The sequence below is a fragment of the Magnolia sinica genome, chromosome 14 (assembly GCF_029962835.1).
Source record: "Magnolia sinica isolate HGM2019 chromosome 14, MsV1, whole genome shotgun sequence".
NCBI classification, from domain to species: Eukaryota; Viridiplantae; Streptophyta; class Magnoliopsida; order Magnoliales; family Magnoliaceae; genus Magnolia; species Magnolia sinica.
This window is the reverse complement of record NC_080586.1, coordinates 8252674-8271670: the sequence shown is the minus strand read 5'-3', so window position 1 is coordinate 8271670 and position 18997 is coordinate 8252674. Positions and strand designations below refer to the sequence as shown.

Genomic DNA, 18997 nt, shown 5'->3' with positions numbered 1-18997 from the left:
CCGGTCTAGATCCGTGAGTGATCATTTGTTCATGAGCTGGTCAAGCTCTTACCCCACTTGATCACATAATCAGCAAAGACCCTAAGGGTACCAATAGGCAATGGAGATTCCCACCCCAAGGCTCCTCAGTCCCCTCTACGTTTGAGGACTCCTTAATCCCTGAGTTGTCTGGTGATCACAATATATTTCTCATGATGCATGATCAGGCCATCAATTTTTTTACTATTCATATGAAATGCTTTTTTAGAAAAACAATTTCAAAACTTAAGGTGATGTGTTCTAAAATCATATTAAAAAAATGAAGAGTTACTCATAAAATATCGTTATTCCAAATATGCATGCATGAGGTGAAATATAAGGTATAAAGCAATAAAAATATTAAAAATTAAAAAAAATAAAAATAAAATACCCTATGTGAGTCTAACTTACCTGACATGCCATCTCAATTTTGGGGTAGGTCCAATCTTTTCCTCTTTCCGGAATCCTTGTTTTATTTCTTTAGTTTGGGTTTACCTTAGGTGATTTCTCTTCTTGGCTAATTTATCTTTTTCTATCATTTTCTAAACTACTTGGTCTACTTAATTGATTATTTCTAATGGGGTTTTCCTTGAAATTTTTAAGTTGGGACTTTACGAGCATATAGTCATTAAAAAAAAAAAAGATAAATAGGGAAAACAAGGCCCCTTGGTGAATCCTAGATTTAAATACGCCCGTAGGCATTAACATCTTATGAGAATATTGCGTGAGACCATACAGGGTTCACGCGAGTGGGTTAATTGAGTGACCCTACACATGTATATTTATCTTCCTTTTTTTAACCAGTTATTTATCCTGTGTGATTGGCCCAACTAAGGGTACAACATAATTCCCAAATGCATATATATATATATATATATATATATATATATATATATATATATATATATATCAATTAATTCCAACGCCCAAACAGACCCTTTAGATTGCTTGGGTAACTCGTTCTGAACTTCATACCTATCTAAACATCAACTCAACTGCCAACTTCAACAGAATTTCATTCAGTTATTTTCTTCTTCTTACCTTGTTAATCAGATGAGATGTGTGAACCCCATAGCTGCAAAACTCAGCCAAGTCAAAATGAATCACTGGGAACTGACTCAATTGAGACTCAACAAGACTGGAGCTGCCCAAGACTCAGTCGAGTTGCCCCAATCCGGTTGGACAACCAAGCCAAGTTTGAGGTTTTTAACAGAGAAATTTTAAGGTACCAGGGGTATGGCCCATGCCATGCACTGTGTACTGAAGGAGATTGAGATAGGAAAAAGTGGGACCAGAATCCTCAACAGCATCAGTTTTACTCACCGCTTAAAACACCCAATTCTAGGGGCCCCACCATGTTATAAATGTAGAATCCACTCCATCCATTAAGTTCTATACTTGAGGACAAAAATCAGCTAGATTCACAACTTAGATGGGCCACACCACATGGAGCAGTTGTAATGGGATGCTGAGGAATGTTGTATTCCTCTTCCTAATTTGCCCGACTTGGGCCGCAAATCAAAAGGTTACAATTGTCCCAGTGAGATCTTTTGCGGCATAGTACCAAAAACTGTGACACAAATGACCCATGTTCTGGATTACCTAACCATGGGCCCCACTATCAGAGCTGAAAACCCATGTATATTGTACAAATATGAATGCTGGGTATATCACACTTCTCTTCTGAAACTGTCCTATCTGGTCCAAAAGTGAAAACACTTAAATGCTGGATTCCCGTCCACTGTCTTTGAACGGTGAGATATGTGCAAACTGAAAATCCTGCTTCCATTCACAGTTTCAGACAGATGGAGCTGCATTACAGCAGAGACAGCTCTTCAAGTTCAACCCTGAGCAGAAATTGTAAATTTCTATGCACTTTCTTCCCATTCTGTTCATGAACAAGAAAGGAAAAAAGAAAAGAAAAAGATGATGAAAGATAACCTGATGCACTGTCAATAACTAAATTATGGGGTATTAGAGGAAGAGATCAATGCTCTAGGTGGAAGACATATTCGGTTAAGCGCTGTAGTTTGCTGTGATCTAGTTTCTGCTCCGTGAGAACCAGCTGCCTCTTCACAGTCAGCATTTGAGAAGCAGGGTCCACACTCCAGCCATGCTGCAATGCATCTGCATGTGATAGTGATGCCCTTGGCCAAGTAAGCAATGACGTATAAAATGAAGGGAAAAATTACCCATGAGGAAGCATGGAATGTTTTATCAAGCATTCACTTGGCCCAACCAACTACAGATGAGGAGAGCACACCATTCGTTGGTCCAAATCATTCATATAGTTGGGCCAACTAAGTATGAGAGCTGCCCAGAAAAACTCTCCCCCATCAGATGATTCTATCCTTCCAACTTGGCAGAGCTAGAGCATCGGCTGCAAATGCCCATTTTCAATTGGATGGGTAGGATGATCGCATAGGGGTGAAGTCAGGGTGTGGTCCATCACATCTTGGGGAGCACAAAATCAATGGCTTCTGTTACTGAAAGATGGCCCCCCACATACTGTTGCTAGCTCAAAAACAGAAACCTGTTTCTTCCAATACAGCATCGCATTTTACCACTTGCTGCTATTTTCTTTTTCCTCTTTACATATGAAAAAGTTATTCCACAGCAGTTCACAATCAGCGAGTCAGGTCATCCTCGCCAATGCAACGGCATTTTGGTACTGATCTTAACAAGGGAATGGTATATAGCAAGATAAACAGAGGTGTCGTATGTGCACTGGAACTTGTACATTTCAGGAGGCTCACCCAACAGTTGACGTCATGTGCCCTGCTGAAATGTCCAAACCAATGGCACGTCAATAACACATTGGATTATGTGCATCGAATTATATTATTCCCCCTCAATTAATAACTGCAGTTATAGAGATTGTTTCAAAACCTTGTCGCTACAGACTAATAGCATGGGTTTAGAAGCATACAATTTGTGGCATCCTCCTCGCTCATTCCAAGGAAGTGAGCCGTATCAGCGATGCTTATGGTCGAATAAGCAGACAAAAGCAGCTTGAACATCCTCTTGGTATAGCTCTCTGCACATTTGTAGCCATGCAAAATTCATCAAGGAAACAAAAGCATACTTCTTCTCAAAAGCTTAATTAGTATAAAGGTGCCTTTGGTTGCCTCAAATATCATGAAATTTTGCCCCAAATTAGACATTAATCATGAAATATCTGATATTAGTGCAACCAAACATACCCAAAAGTAGATTGAGATGCAAACATGATTTTATAGAATTGCCTCAAACTAGAAAATCCTATCCATCCCATCAGCAACTTTGAAAACAAATGGGTATCAAATAGAAGGCCAACATTGGGATGCATATGATTATCTGCATGACCTTACACACAGTGGCCCAGAAATGTGAGCCAGACCTAAGCACCTACTGGAATTTCCAGTTCAGTTAACTGAGTTGTCCATGAGTCCAAAAGCAACTCAATTCATTATAATATATTCTGCAATGTGAAAGCGCTATTATTAATGGAATGAGTGCATAAATAGCATGAATTTCAGGCCAATTTGGTACCGTTCAAGTAGTCCCCAAATCAGCAGTATTATTCATCCGAATTTAATTTCGATTTTTTCTTAAAATTCCTTCAGGGAAATGGTGTGAATTGGTTATGGATATGCATTAGTGGGATTAATAGATTACATGAATTTGGGGCTGATTCGGGGGCCTTCAAGTGGTTCCCTAAATCAGCAACACTATCCATCCGAATTTAATTCTAATTTTTTCTTATAATTACTTGGGGGGAATGATGTCGATCCCTAGTGAAGGAGTGTCATAGATTATATGAATTTCAGGCCAATTTGGGGGCATTCCAGTGATCCCCTAAACCAGGGATGCTATTGATCTGAATTTAATTCCAATTTTTTTCTTAAGATTATATGGGGGAATGTTGTCAAATGCTTGGGGATGTGTATTTCTGGGATGAATTCCATAGCTTGCATGAATTTCAGGCCAATTTGGGGTCAATCTAAGCCTGTCAGATCAATAAAATCATCAGATAGGCCGACACAGTATTCTCACCACAAAGTGGACCGTTACACCATAATCTATGTTTTCAATATCGCCGATATATCATTTATCGCAGGTCAGTGATATGATGTACAGATGTATTGTCTCAAATCCATCGTGTCGCACGAGACATCGTATATCATTGCATAACATCACCAATATAGCAATATATTGCAATTGATCTAATCCACTCTTTAGTCAAGCCCTGAATGATGTAACAATTGTACCCCCAATGGAACTAGATTGCTATCCAGACACTAACAAAACACATCGTATGAATCTGACGTGCGATTATTGTTTTTCCCTATCCCATTTTATGATACTCACCACATCATGGTCAGTGTCAACATTGAATCATTCCAAACTCTCTCTTACTCTCTTTTACTCCTTAATCCTTATAATCTGTCTCATGAATTCCTACTTCCAACTTCCAAGCCTAAATCCTAGTCTCTACAAATCCTCTACAAAGATCAATCGAGAAGAGAAGTTTACAAAGATCAATCAAGCACTCTGATTCTACATTTCAATTGATCTAATCCACTCTTTAGTCAAGCCCTGAGCCCCTGAATGATGTAACAATTGTACCCCCAATGGAACTAGATTACTATCAAGACACTAACACAACACATCGTATGAATCTGACGTGCGATTATTGTTTTTCCCTATCCCATTTTATGATACTCACCACATCATGGTCAGTGTCAACATTGAATCATTCCAAACTCTCTCTTACTCTCTTTTACTCCTTAATCCTTATAATCTGTCTCATGAATTCCTACTTCCAACTTCCAAGCCTAAATCCTAGTCTCTACAAATCCTCTACAAAGATCAATTGAGAAGAGAAGTTTACAAAGATCAATCAAGCACTCTGATTCTACATTTCTCTCTCTACATTCACTCTCATTCTATTTTCATCCCTCCCTCCCTCTCTCTCATTCACATAGGAAAGAGGGGAAGTGATAGGGTTAGGGATTTGTTGGGTTTGGGGGAGAGAAGGTTAGGGTTTTGGTGATGTATTTCAAATTCAATATGTGAATGATAGTTATAAGGTTTTGTTGGATTTGGGGTTTTGGATGGATTTTGAGATGGAATGAGAGGTATAAAATTTTAAATCGTTGATTGTAATCAAACTACGCATAAAACTATTATACAGCACTTGGTTGTAATCAACCTATGTAACAGTCTATTACACTGCACCTGTGGCAGTTTTGTGCTCTCATTGCCGGTGCCAAGCTGGCATAAAGGAGGGTAGTGTCAGGTTGGCAGCCATTGTCAAACTTCTGCCATAACTTCCATCATGATGATGAATGAGATGTATCATGTATCTGGTTTTGTTGGATTTCGGATTTGGGGATGGATTTTGAGATGGGAATGGGAGGGAAGAAATAAAACAGAAAGAGAGAAGAGGATGGATAAGAAAAGATCAAGGAAGATTTTCCCAAGGAACTTGCTCTAACACCACTTTATGCAGCCTTGAATAGGAAGTGGACCAAAGAAATTAGGCGAAGCAAGCTTTCAAGCAACACATTGCTTTCAAGAGAATTCTCAAAGAAGAGAAAAATAACACCATTCAACAATTCAATTATAGAGTTATACTTCCAATAGAGGGATTATATAGCATAGACAAAAAAAAAAACCTATGTGAAAGGTCTAAATTGGCCCTACTTAAATACCTCTCACCAGTAATCCTCATGTAAAAGGGTATTTGCCAGCATAAATTCAGGAATTCTTTGAGATATGGAAGGGCCACACCGGGGGAGAGAAAAGGGGTATCTAGCACCTTGTTATGACTGCATGCCTTTGGACAGTATGGAAAGAGAGAAACAATAGAATGTTCTGTAACAGAGCCTCCTCAAGTGAGGATACTTATGGGATGGTTCAGGGAATAATTGAAAGTTGGCCGTGGAGATTAGTTCTATATGTTGGCATTTCAGGGACCTCGTGGAAGTAGGGGTGGCCTTGGCCTCGTATTGAGATGATTCCTAATCGTCACACTCGAAGCCTTGTACACTTGGCTTTTTGTCTCTCTCCCCTTTCTTTCAATAAATTTAAGTGATATTCAAGCAAAAAATAAAAGAGCATACCGATAAGAAGGAAAACCATTGGAAATTTTCAGCAACCAAAAACTCAGCATGTGCCTAAAGAGCGGAAAATTACTTGCCTGAGAATGCCGTTACAAGCCCTTGAACTTCTGGGCTCCAATCAAACCCACGAATAGCCTCATGAACGCCCGCATAGTCATGCGTCCAAAGGTGCTGACCTATTTTCCAAGCCGCAACAATCTCTGGCTTGTTTTCTTTAATCACTGAAGGTATGGATTTCCACAAAAACCGGGCGCTGTTACTGCCAGAAAATAAAATTTTTTTAGAAAAAAAAAAAATGAAAATCCAACCATCTATCAAAACCCATAAACCAATGCTACATATCAAGTTCAGGAACTTGTCTATATTCCAAACAAAAGCAAAGGCAATTCTCATGAGGAGAGATTAAAGAGGCAATTTGCAGCACAACTACAAACAGCAGCAATCCACAGGATGAGTGTGCCAGATCTCCGACAAATGTCCCATGAATTGCCTTTTGAATCTCTGCTTATATGAATTCCCTTTGCACATCCGAAACAAAACAGAGGTGTAATTATGAGAACCACATCATAGTTCTATGTAGTTCCATGCTCATTGTACACCTAAAGAAATTGTGCTCACTGGGATTCTTGATTGGGTGGGGCTAGTGTTCGCAATATCGATACTATCGGCCCATATATTGGCCGATATTATCGGTATCGCAACCTAGCGATACGAAACCCGTCAGAAGATACCGATTTTTTTTTTAATTGTATGTAAATATCCAAAAAAAATCGGAAAAAAAAAAAGAGAGAAACTTTCAACAATGTGGATTTCCGTACCTGTAGAAGAGTTTGCGCTGATCGGAAGCTGCATTTAGTGGGCCATTTGAATTGAAGTGTGTTGTTCATAGGGAATTGATTTCGGAAGATGATGCGAAAAAAATCCGGAGAAATCCGGAGATTTGGTAGAGAAATTAGGGTTTTAGGGGCCGAAACCCTCTCTGCTTTGAAATAGGGCTTCCGAGCCTTTTTTTTATCGTGCAATCGAAAGTGGATTTCGTGCGAAAGATATTCGCACATGAAGTACATGCGTTGGGATGATAGGTGGGGCCCATTGTGATGTTTGTGAGAAATCTGCCATGTCCATCTGTTTTGCAAGCTCATTTCAGGACATGCGACCGAAAATGAGGTGGATCCAAAACTCAAGTGGGCTGCACGAGAGGAAACAGTAGGGATTTGGTGACCATCGTTGAAACATTTTTTTGGCCACATAAGTTTAGAATTAGGATAAGTTTTTATGTTTTCACTTCATCTCAGTGGGAATAACCTCATAAACGGTTTGGATGGCATATAAACATCAAGGTGGATCCCAGGAAAGTTTCAACGGTAGGAAACTCTTTCCCTAGTTTTCCCTCTCGTACGGCCCATTTGAGTTTTGGATCCACCTCATTTTCGGTCGCATCTCCTAAAATGAGCTCATAAAATGGATGGACGGGGTGGATTTCTCACAAACATCATAGTGGGCCCCACCTAGCATCCAAGCATAAGAACTTCCTGCGAAAGCCTTCTGCAGGAAATCTGCGTCAGACGCAGATTGAACGGATGGTCCTGTCAGAGGCTCTATATGGCCCACCATGATGAATGTGTTTTCTCCACACTGTCCATCCATTTTGATAGGTCATTTTAGGGTATAAGCCTAAAATGTAGTTAAATATAAGGCTCAAGTGGACCGCATGACAAGAAGTCGCAGTGGCAATGATATCCACCGTTGAAGCTTTCGTAGGGCCCATTGTGATGTTTATTTGTCATCTAGTCTGTTCATAAGGTCTGACGGACCTAAATGAAGGGAAAACATAAATATTAGCTTGATCCAAAACTTTTGTAGCCCCTAAAAATTTTTTAACGATGGCCACTCAATGACCACTTTTTCGTGTGGTGTGGTCCGCCTCATTTTTTGGCCAATTCCCTAAAATAATATGCCAACATGAATTGATGGTGTATATACACCATATTACGTCGACGTGGCCCCACAGTCAGGGTACCACCATATTACGTACATCCTCTGATGTGGTCCACTTGATCTCTGGATCTACCCCATTTTTTTCTCAGGCTTTAAAATGATCCAAAAAAATGAATGGACGGCATGGATACAATGCATGGGGCCCACACAATCTGCCTCATTTTTTGAGCCAATACCTATAAAAAAGTATAGATATCAAAGTCAGGAATAGGAGAGCAGATAAGGTGAGACCCAATATTCACCCAAGACAGTGCGGCTGCAGGGCCCACCTTAATGTATGTATTATGTATCCACGTCGTTCATCCGTTTTTCCAAATCATTTTAGCGTATTATCCAAAAAACGAAGCACATCCAATTATCAGGTGGACCATACCAAAGGAAAAAAGTTGTGATTAACAATTAAAGGGACACTAAGTTCTGGATCAATCTGATATTTGTTTTTTCATTTCATCCAAGCTTATGTGAACTTATAACAGATTGGATGGTAAATAAACACCATGAAAACACTAAGGTGAACCCTAAGAAGGTTTTAATGGTAGGGCCTTCAATCAATATTGTTTCCTATGGCATGGTCCACTTGATAATTGGATATGCTTCATTTTTGGTATGGTGCCATAAATTAAGGTGTCAAAACAGATGGACGGTGTGGATATACATGTCTTGATGCATTCATAAATGTTATGCAACATATTTGAATATAGTTGCTTTAGTTCAATCAGACAGCGCATAACTTAGGACCCTATACAAAGGAAACCTATTATGTGTACTTTTTTGTTTTTGAAATTTTATGATTTAAAAGTATGTATTAAGGTCATTTTTAATAATCCCTAAAGTTTCATTGAAAAATTCAAACATTTTCCCAATGTTTCCCTATGTTTCCCAAAAAGTGAGATAAAGTACGCAATACAAACGATATATCTCGTGCGATAACCGATACGTATCTTTATCCCAAGGGTACGATATATTGCGCAATACCGATATTTCGAACAATGGGTGGGGCAACCTTGCGGATTGGGACTTAAGAGTGGTGGAGAGTTTTTCTTTTCTTTTTTTTCTCTTTTGCTTTTTTCTTTCTTTCTTTCCAGTTGATCGCTTTGAGCTATCCATTCCTTCTTCTATGCCACTGATTGGATGGTCACCCAGTCCAATCCCCTCGTCTCTTGCTAAGATGGCCTATGGATGCAACCAAATCTCCGACCACTCGTGTGAGGGGATCTGTAGGGGGATCCACTTGGCCACACGTGTCCAGTATTTTTATGCAAAAATAGCATGCTTATGCAAAAAACATTCCTTATTTGTTGCTATTTGATTTGATAGAGTCCTACTCCTGAAAGTCTTTCTTCATTTGTTGGGGGCGAGTTGTTTCCAAATAAGAAATTATAAAGACCTGTTTATAAATATAGATATATGGCTGTAAGTGGGGGGAAAAACTTCTTAAATGATTCTGAATGAGAATATAGTACATTAAAAAAAAAAAAAATTTAAAAAAAATTGAGAATATAGTTGCAGAAGGTTTTCTCCATATGGTAGCCAGGCAGCAAATTTATACATGTGTTCTTGCAGGATCTTGTCTGTGGATGTCACTGGTTTTTGTGGTAAGATTTCTCCAACAATCTGGTATGTCAACTATTTTTCTCTTTGTAAACCTAGTTTGCATTATTTGGTATCGAAGCAAGTTCCATCCTTAGGAAGATGGAGTTTATTTTCTCCCTTTCTCATCCCTCATCCCCACTTCTTCTTTCCCCAAAAACCTGAAGTCCATCAAAACCTTAACCATCATCTTTTCCCACAAGAAGCCCTAGCCACCCCATCAGTCTTACCCATCCACAACGACCTTACTATCCAAGTTTCAACCATACTTTGTTCCTTTCTTCAACACTCAGCCCTTCAAAAAAAAAAATAATAATAAAAAAACGAAAAGCTATAAACCATATTTTGTAAACAATTCCAAAATACCCCATAGTGCACCCAAACCTTTAGGCCAAAACCTGCCCATATTCCATCCTCAAATATCCTACAAACAGCCTGCAGTTAACCTTGATCCAGTGTCCTAAATTCAGCCCCAGAAAACTTCAGATTCTGACATCACTTCAACCCTTGACTCTAGCCTAAATCAGGCCATTTACAGGCCACAACCTGCCCATATAACAGGCCCTTAGTTATCTCTTTATTGTCCTTTAGACAATCCTTTAGCCCCACCAACTACCAATTGCTTTTGCCAACTAGGAGCCGGACTTCTTATGGTCCTAAGATGGCCAGTGAAAACCAAAGTGATTTTTCTTTTTCCTTTTTTTTAAAGGTGAAAACCAAGATGATATCATGAAAGCCATACGACAACTGAAAAAACTATTTGGTAAGCAGATTAGTGATATAAATGGATGATTGTCAATACTAGATGAAAACAGCAGGGGAATAATTATGACACTCGAGTACACAAGGGAAACAGTGAAGAATGTGAGTTGGGACTCCTTTGCCAAGGAAACCCAAGTTTCAAACACTGGTTCAAGATGATGCCAATTATGGATATGAATATGGGAGCCTACGAAGGATATCAGCAGCCACAATTCCCTCAGCAAGGACCATGGGCACCCATGGCCATTCGTCATGATTATCCTTGCATAGAAGACCCAACAGGGCACATTAAGGTTAAAGTTCAAGATTAGGCTAGGAACCTTGAGCCATGTGCTTTCCATGATTGGCTACAAATACTGGAAATTTATTTTAAGTGGGTGCTAGATGACTAACAAAGCCAAGCTACGATTTGCAGCTTTGAAACTTAAAGGGATCCACATTGAATTGGAGGACTTTGATTGGAACCAAATTGAGACATAGCAGACCTCCTGTTTTGACATGAGAGAAAATGAAGGCCAGGTTGAAAAGGTGATTCGTGCCCTCAGATAACGAAATTGTCAAGTTTCAAGATCTCCTTTCATCAAGGCAAGAGAACATGATTTTTTCTTTCTTTATTTGAAAGGCAAGAGAAAATGATTTATTTTTTTTCTTTCTTTGAAAGGCAAGAGAACATGAATGTTGAAGAAACATACACAGAAAATACTACAATTTGACGGTTCAATATGACTTATTCAAGACAGCTTTACAACAAGTTGTCCAATATTGCAATGGATTAAAACTGGAGATCCAGAAGGAGATGGTGACAATGAAACCAGTAAGTATTGATGACGCTTATCACATTTTCCTACAAGCTCAGGAATATCATAAGTACGTGGCCATCAGGTGCAACATCAAGTCATATCAGCCACCCATATTATTGATAGCACACCACTTCAAACGGCAACCACAGGTCGAGGAAAGACCACGCGTCCTATGATCACCAATGTTGAGAAATAAAAAGCCATGTGGACTCCAGGTCCCAAGGAAACATCAGAAACGGGAGAGACACTACAAAAAGGTAATGTTATATGTTTTAAATGTGGAGGTAAGGGGCATGTTTCCTTTGTATGCTCTAGATTCCTCGACCACTGTGGCATGCCCCTCAAAGAGTCAAGAGGATGAGAATAAGAAAAATGAGAGTACCAAGGAAGACAGATAAAGGTACAGATGGTATAAAATAAAAGAACTTATCTCTCACACATGGTTCAACACATCCTGATTGCTCATGGACAAGCATACAAGAATTGACTGACTACCAGTGTTTTCCATACACAGGTGTGTTTTGAAGGAAGACTATTAAGATCATTTATAATGGTTCTAAGATAAATTTCATGTCACACGGAATGGTCATGTCTATTGTAGCTTCAAACAAAAAGGAACCTTCACAAGTTGCATGGTTGAATAGGAAATTAGTGCCGATTAGCAAGCAATATTTGGTTGACTCATTCATTGGGCCTTTGTAATTCCTTTATATTACGGAAAGGGTCAAGGTGTTGGTTTCCAATTGGAAACGGGTAATTTCTTGCCCTTAGTTGGCTGTTGGTGCCCGTTGGGCCTTTGTATTATTATTTTTTTCTGCTTTTTTTTAGAGATGACGATCTTTTATTAGAAAACTTGCACAAGGCAAAAAAAAGAAAAAAAGCGAACAAAACAAAAAGACAAAACACCCAACAAAATTAGTCTAAGCTAACTTGACAAGGATAACCCAATCCCCCAACATCATTTCAATTCTAGAGATCACCTCTGCTGCCTCGAAGCAATGCTAGTTCCTAGCCCCCCCAAATTGACCACATCACTACCATAAGAGTGAGCCTCCACTTGGATTTCCCCACCCTGCCAACTCCACCACCATGCCATGCCCAATGCAATTCCTCCACGCATCTCGGCATCACCCAAGCCGTGCTAAACAAAGCGAGAAAATGATTTCGCACCTAAGCCGCAACGGAGCAATGGATGAAAAGGTGGTCTCGATTGACTCTTCATCCTCCATACACATCAAACAAATGTTAGGGACGATAAAGGCCCTTCTCTGCAAATTATCAATGGTGAGTATCATTTTTCTTCCCACCAACTACACAAAAGTTGAGACACGAGGAGGAGCCCCGTAAGACCACTAGTGATACAAAGGCGCCAGCGAGCCAGGGTTGGAAGCCTCGATCAAGCAGACAAGCGGTTTTACCAAAAATAAGCCATTGGAACTCTTTAGGGCTATACATTGAGCCGAGTTGAGTCGAGTCGAGGTGGGCCAAGCTTGGCTTGACTGAGCCTGGCTTGTTTGCCAAACCTTTTGAGGTGAGCTAGTGGAACGGGTCGAGGCAAGCTTACCTCGAGTCGAATCGAGCCTGCTCCCACTTCAACCAACACCCAACCCATTCGCCAGCACCCACACCCGACCCACCCCATCTCCACCCAACACCCAAATCAAATATTCAATTTATATATATATATATATATATATATATATATATATATATATATATATATATAATTAGATAGAAGTACCTTGTTGTGGGTGTTGAGAGAAAGAGAGAGAGAGAGAGAGCTCAAGCAAGTGGCCGAGTGCAAGCCGTAAGGCTGAGACGAGTCAGGCAGACACTGAGTCGAGCTCAAGCGAGAGAGAGAGAGAGAGAGAGAGAGAGAGATTAACTGTAAAGTTCAAGCGCAAGAGAGAGAAAGATGAGCTCGGGTGTGGCAGGTTAGGTAAGGAATGGAAAAAGGGTAAGAAAGGGACAGGCGGGTAGGGTAGGATTTTAAGTTTAAAGTTTTATTATTTTTAAATATAATATATATAGATATTTATATATATAATGTAATATATATTCGAGTCGAGCCAAGCTCGAGCTTCAATCCGAGTTGAGTTCGAGTTTAGTCGAGTCAAGCTCCACTATACTCAACCTTGGCTCGTTTTCAAAACGAGCTGGGCCATATGATGCTTAGCTTGGCTCACCTCATCTTGAGTTGTCATTCAAGCCGAGCTAGATAGAGCCAAGCCAAACGATCTTTTCAAGCTAGCTTGGCTCATGTACAAGTACAGCTCTAGAACTCTTAACCCAAATCATTAAGTCCTTCTCTTGGTCAACCAAAGTGACTTTCGAAAGGGTTTTCATTACCGAATATAAGACATTGGAACTCTTAACCCAAATCATCGAGTCCCCCACTTAGTTGGCTAAAGTGACTTTCGAAGGGTTTTCAAGGGCTCTAAAAAATCTCCCTCTTCACTTTCCGAGAGATTTTTGCAACGAGGGGCCCAAATAGAGTTCTACACGAGCCAAGCTAGCTTGAAAAGCTTGCTCGGGTTGGCTCGATCTAGCTCAACTTGACTTGGCTTGAACGACAACTTGAGGCAAGACAAGCTTCATATGACCCAGCTCGTTTTGAAAATAAGCCGAGGTCAAGCATAGTAGAGCTTGACTCAGCTCAACTCGAACTCGGCTCGAATCGAAGCTCGAGTTTGGCTAAACTCGAACATATATATATATATATATATATATATATATATAAAATATTTAAAAATAATAAAAGTTAAAAGTTAAGACCCTACCTTACCTGTCTGTCCCTTTCTTACCATTTTTCCCTTCCTTACCCAATCTGTCGCGCCCAAGCTCCTCTCTCTCTCTCTCTCTCTCTCTCTCTCTCAGCGTCTGCCTGACTCATCTCAGCCGTACACTAGGCCACTCGCCTGAGCTCTCTCTCTCTATCTCTATCTTTATCTCTCAGCAGCCACAACAAGGTACATCTATCTAATATTTATAAATATAATTGAATATTTGATTTGGGGGTTGGGTCAGGTGCAGGTTGGGTCGGTTGGGTCGAGTGTGGGTGCTAGGTTGGGTTGGGTGGGTGCTGGCAGATGGGTTGGGTGTTGGTTTGAGGTGGGAGTAGGCTTGACTCGAATCGAGGTAAGCTCACCTCGACTTGATCCACTAGCTCGCCTCGAAAGGTTTGGCAAAAAAGCCAAGCTCCAATGGTAAGCTCGAGCTCGACCTCAAGGAGAGCACGAACGAGTCAAGCCAAGCTTGGCACACCTCAACTCGACTCGACTCAACTCGATGTACATCCCCAAGCCCAAACCACTGAACCCCTAGACAAGGAGAAGCAATCTGCCACCAGAATGGATCTATTGATGGCTATGCGAGCAATGCTAGGAAACTAGTCTACAAGAGCTCGGTCTCCACACCAAATATCCTCCCAAAAGTGAACCCAACGGCCATTTACCACCAAGAAGGCAACATCGTGACAAACAATGGGTTCAGTAGACGTCACTGCTTTCCATATGGCAGAGGCTCTATAAAGAGATGAGTGCTTGGTGAACCACCCTCCCTTGTAGGTCTCATATCTATAAGCGATCAACTCCTTCCACAACCTTCCCCTCTGTGTCCCGAATCTCCGAATCCATTTTCCAAGCAAAGCGGAATTCATGACACCTAGAGGTTTAATGCCGGCGTTGCCCTCCTTATACAACTTGCAACCCTCTTCCCATCTAAGCAAATGGAACTTCCTTCCTTCACAAGCTCATTTCCAAAGAAACTCCCTTCTAATCTTTTCAAGCCCGTTGACCACTGCCTTAGGACACTTGAATAGAGACATGAAATACATAGGTGTATTAGCCATAGCCGCCTTGATAAGTGTAAGTCAACCTCCCAAAGATAGATAGTGACACTTCCATGAGGCTAACTTCCTCTCGATCCTCTCGATCACCCTGTCCCACAGTTGTTTACGCAGCTTCCCAATGCATAAAGGAAGGCCTACGTAAGTAGAAGGAAAAGTGCTCTCCTTGCAACCGAAAATATCTGCTAATCTGCGAAGCTCGACATACCCCATGTTAATCCCAAGAAGTTCTGATTTAGCAATGTTAATCTTCAGCCTGCAACTGCTTCAAAGCAAACTGATAGGTTCCATAGATTATCCAATGCCTGTTCGCTAACCTTGCAAAAAAGCAAAGTGTCATCTGCATACAGAAGATGACATATCTGAGTCCCCTCACTTGCAGCTTTGAACCTGTTAAACGGACCGTTATCTACTCCTTTACATAGTATCCTGCTGAGAGCCTCCTCTATTAATACAAATAAGGCGACAAAGGGTCATGTTGCCTCAGACCACAAGAGACTTTGAAGTACCCTTTAGGAGATCTGTTGACTAAGACATAAAAAAAAGGCGGTTGAACGTAAGATCTGATCCACCCCGCCATTTCACCCCACATCCCAATCTACCAAGCATGTAGTCCAAGAAGTTTCGATCGATGTGGTCATAAACCTTCTCGAAATCTTGCTTACACACTACACCGCCCTTCTCGAAATGTAGCTTACACACTACACCACCCAACACTAAAACTACCAATGCACCTGCTTCGTACGCCCAAAGAGAAGATTGGAAAAGGAGAAGAAGATTTCAAAAAAGGAAGAGCAAGAGGGTCCAGATCCCACCATGACACGAATACAGGAAGCTAAGATGAGCCCAAATTCAAGGAAATATGTGTCTCCTAATGAAATAGGTCTTAGAAAGGGGGCCATATCCAACAATTAAAAGAAAATGAAAAAGAAAACAATTAAAAGGGATTGATTAAAACAAAAGAATTTTTTGCAAAAACCAAGCCCATCAAGACTCACTAGTTTTTTTACCAGTTTTTCCCCCCAAGCTGGCCTCGTGCGTGTTTACGGGCTAGAGAATAATGTAGCACATTTTCAAAGCCTAATTCAAGGAAAACTTTATAACCCCTTCACAAACCTTTTTCCTATCCAACTTGAAGAGTGAAAGAGACACTTTGCTTTTGGCTCCTTTTGTTAGAGTTTTTTTTCCTCTGTCTTGAAATACTCCAACAAAAAATATCCACTTGCTCCAGCCATTATACATACTAGAGATACATTGGAAAGACATTTTTGGATGATTTTGAATGAGAATATAGTTGCTGAATAAGCTTTTCTTCATACAAGGCACCAGTAAAAGGTGGACTTTATCTCGGTAGCAGATTAAGGGGGGATTTATAATTGTTTTCTGCATGTGCTCTTGCATGTGACTGTCACTAGTTTGTGTGGAAAGATTCCTCCAGCAATCTGATACACTAATCTTATCTCTTACAACTAGTTTTCTTTCTTTGAAAACCTAATTAAGTGGCCCACCAAATCAACAGTCATGATGATCATATGCAAAAGCCACATAGACAATAGAAATGTCTTGAGAGAATGCCTAAAGCAGAAGACAGTGAAAGAATGGGATAGAAACCCTAAATCAAAGAACGGAAATTCAAGGACTTACATGTCATTAACGTAGATGTGACCTAAAAGATGGATTGCGTAGGGCCATTCTTCTTGGAAGACGACGCCCTCCGCCGCAACCTGATTCCAAATCCAAAACCCTTGCATTACACTATTTTTCTTCGCTCAAAAAAAAAAAATAAAATAAAATAAAAAATCAAAGTGAAGGAAATGCATAGAGTTGAAAGAGAGAGAGAGAGAGAGAGAGAGAGAGAGAGAGAGAGAGAGAGAGAGATGCCTGGAGGAGGAGATCGTCGCATAAATCAGCGATCTTGTCATAGGATTTTGAGGCCATGGCCTCTCTCAAGACAGAGAAATCTATTGTATTTCCTTCTTGTTTCTTCTCTTTCTCCTCTGCAAAAGCTACCAAAAAAAAAAAAAAAAAACAAGAGTGGCGCTTGTTAGTGACTTACAGGTGGTGTTTGGGGGAAGAAATACACCTGCATAAATCATATTTCGTAGGTAATCATAGAACACATCACTTACAGGCATAACTTCCAGAGAATTTCATGGGGCTGGGGATGAGAAGTGACTTACAGGCCAACGTTCGGGAAACGCACCTTTGTGCTATCTTGAACTGTGGCCGATTGAGGGTAAGGCCCACCAGATGGACGGTGCAGAGAGAGACGTACGTGGGTTTAGAGAATGAGAATCCGGCGAATTCAAGAGAACGAGAAGGGTTTCTTGCAGGAAGAAGCTAGGGTTCCTGACTCCTTTCCCCGACTTCCTTTCTTTGAGAGAGTGAAGAAAAGTCACGCGGTTTGCCTGGTGACGCAGAGGTGGCTAGTGGTCGGTTCTCTGTGGGCCCCACCATGATGTATGCGTTTTATCCACGCCGTCCATCCATTTTTAAAGATCATTTTAGATCTTCCTGCAAAAAATGAGGCAGATATAAAACTCAGGTAGACCACACCATGGGAAAACAGTAGTGATTAAATGTACACCATTAAAAACCTCCTAGGGCCCACTGTAATGTTTATTTTACATCCTAACATGTTGATTAGGTCGTACCTACCTGGATGAAGGGAAAAGTTAAATATTTGCTTGATCCAAAACTTTTGTGGCCCACAGAAGTTTTTAATGGTGAGCATACAATCAACATTGCCTGATCATTTGAGATTTGGGCGTTCAATCAGCATACATCATGTTGGCCCCACGTAACTTGGTGATGTCTCTTCGATAGAGAGATAACTACGAAAGCCGCCAATGGCTAATCCACGTTCGAGAAAAGGAGGGACTGCATGCGAAAGGGGACCATGTTTGGTTAGTGACTCAGCGCTCTCTGAACCTACCACTATGTATATGTTCATGTTTGGTTCTAGGTATTGGATGGTATTGAATTGTATTAGATGAAATTAACATCATTGATGTGCATTGATTGTATGGCTGAAAATACTGTGCTATTGTAGTCATCCAATCTCATGTTTGAGATAAAAATTTTGCAACGGAAAAACACCTAATTAAGTAAAATCATGTTTGTTGGACCATGTAATTGTAATCAATTGACCAAATTCACAACTGAAGCCATTCACTTGTACACATATATAATCATAATGTTATGCATAAATGGTGTATATGGATGGATGGCATGGATAAACACATATCAATGTGGGCTCCGCATGTGTAGTGGATTTCAAAATCTATGAAAATTCTGCATGGGACCAAATGCAATTATATCTCACCTAATCTCAACCCTTTCTATCCTCTCCAAATGCTAGATAGAATTACACCATCTAATACTTTGAGCCAAATGCCCCTAAAAGAAATTTAAATTTCAAAAACAGTACTTATTGCATGTCCACCTTTCAAAACATCTTTGGGCCGTTTACAATTGTCATTTGACATCCAATTTATTGGCCAGGTCATACAAACCCCAATAAAGGGAAAAAAAAAAAAACAATGTCAACATGATCCAAAACTTGTAGCCCAAGGAAATTTTAACGGTGAGTGTTCAATCAACAGCATCCCCTATAATTTAGTCCACTTGAGATTTGGATCTATGGCCCATTGTATTGTTTATTTGATGTCTAGCATGTTGATTAGGTCATACAAAGACAAGTGAAGGGAAAAAACAATATCAACGTGATCCAAAACTTTCTTAGCCCCAAGATTTTTTAATAGTGGGCATTGAATCAACATTTTTTCATGTAATGTGGTCCACTTGAGAGTTGGATCTAACTCATTTTTTGTTTCATAACATAAAATGTTCTGGATAAATGGATGGACAGCATT

The 18997-nt window shown here is 40.2% G+C and overlaps 1 protein-coding gene across 2 annotated transcripts; it reads right to left on the bottom strand.

Annotated features, from left to right (window-relative positions):
- Positions 1–1591: 1591 nt before the first annotated feature.
- On the bottom strand, positions 1592–17508 carry LOC131225378 (COP9 signalosome complex subunit 8). 2 transcript variants are annotated; one of them, XM_058220908.1, is made up of 6 exons: positions 17326–17508; positions 17004–17119; positions 16767–16846; positions 6199–6384; positions 2948–3051; positions 1592–2145 (listed from the first exon to the last, which is right to left on the bottom strand). In XM_058220908.1, the coding sequence occupies exons 2-6, from the start codon at positions 17058–17060 to the stop codon at positions 2006–2008; spliced, it is 567 nt and encodes a 188-aa protein (XP_058076891.1). In that variant the 5' UTR covers positions 17061–17119; positions 17326–17508; the 3' UTR covers positions 1592–2005. The 2 variants fall into 2 exon arrangements, with proteins under 2 accessions (XP_058076891.1, XP_058076890.1); XM_058220907.1 differs by having other exon boundaries at positions 17004–17128; positions 17326–17507.
- Positions 17509–18997: the final 1489 nt, after the last annotated feature.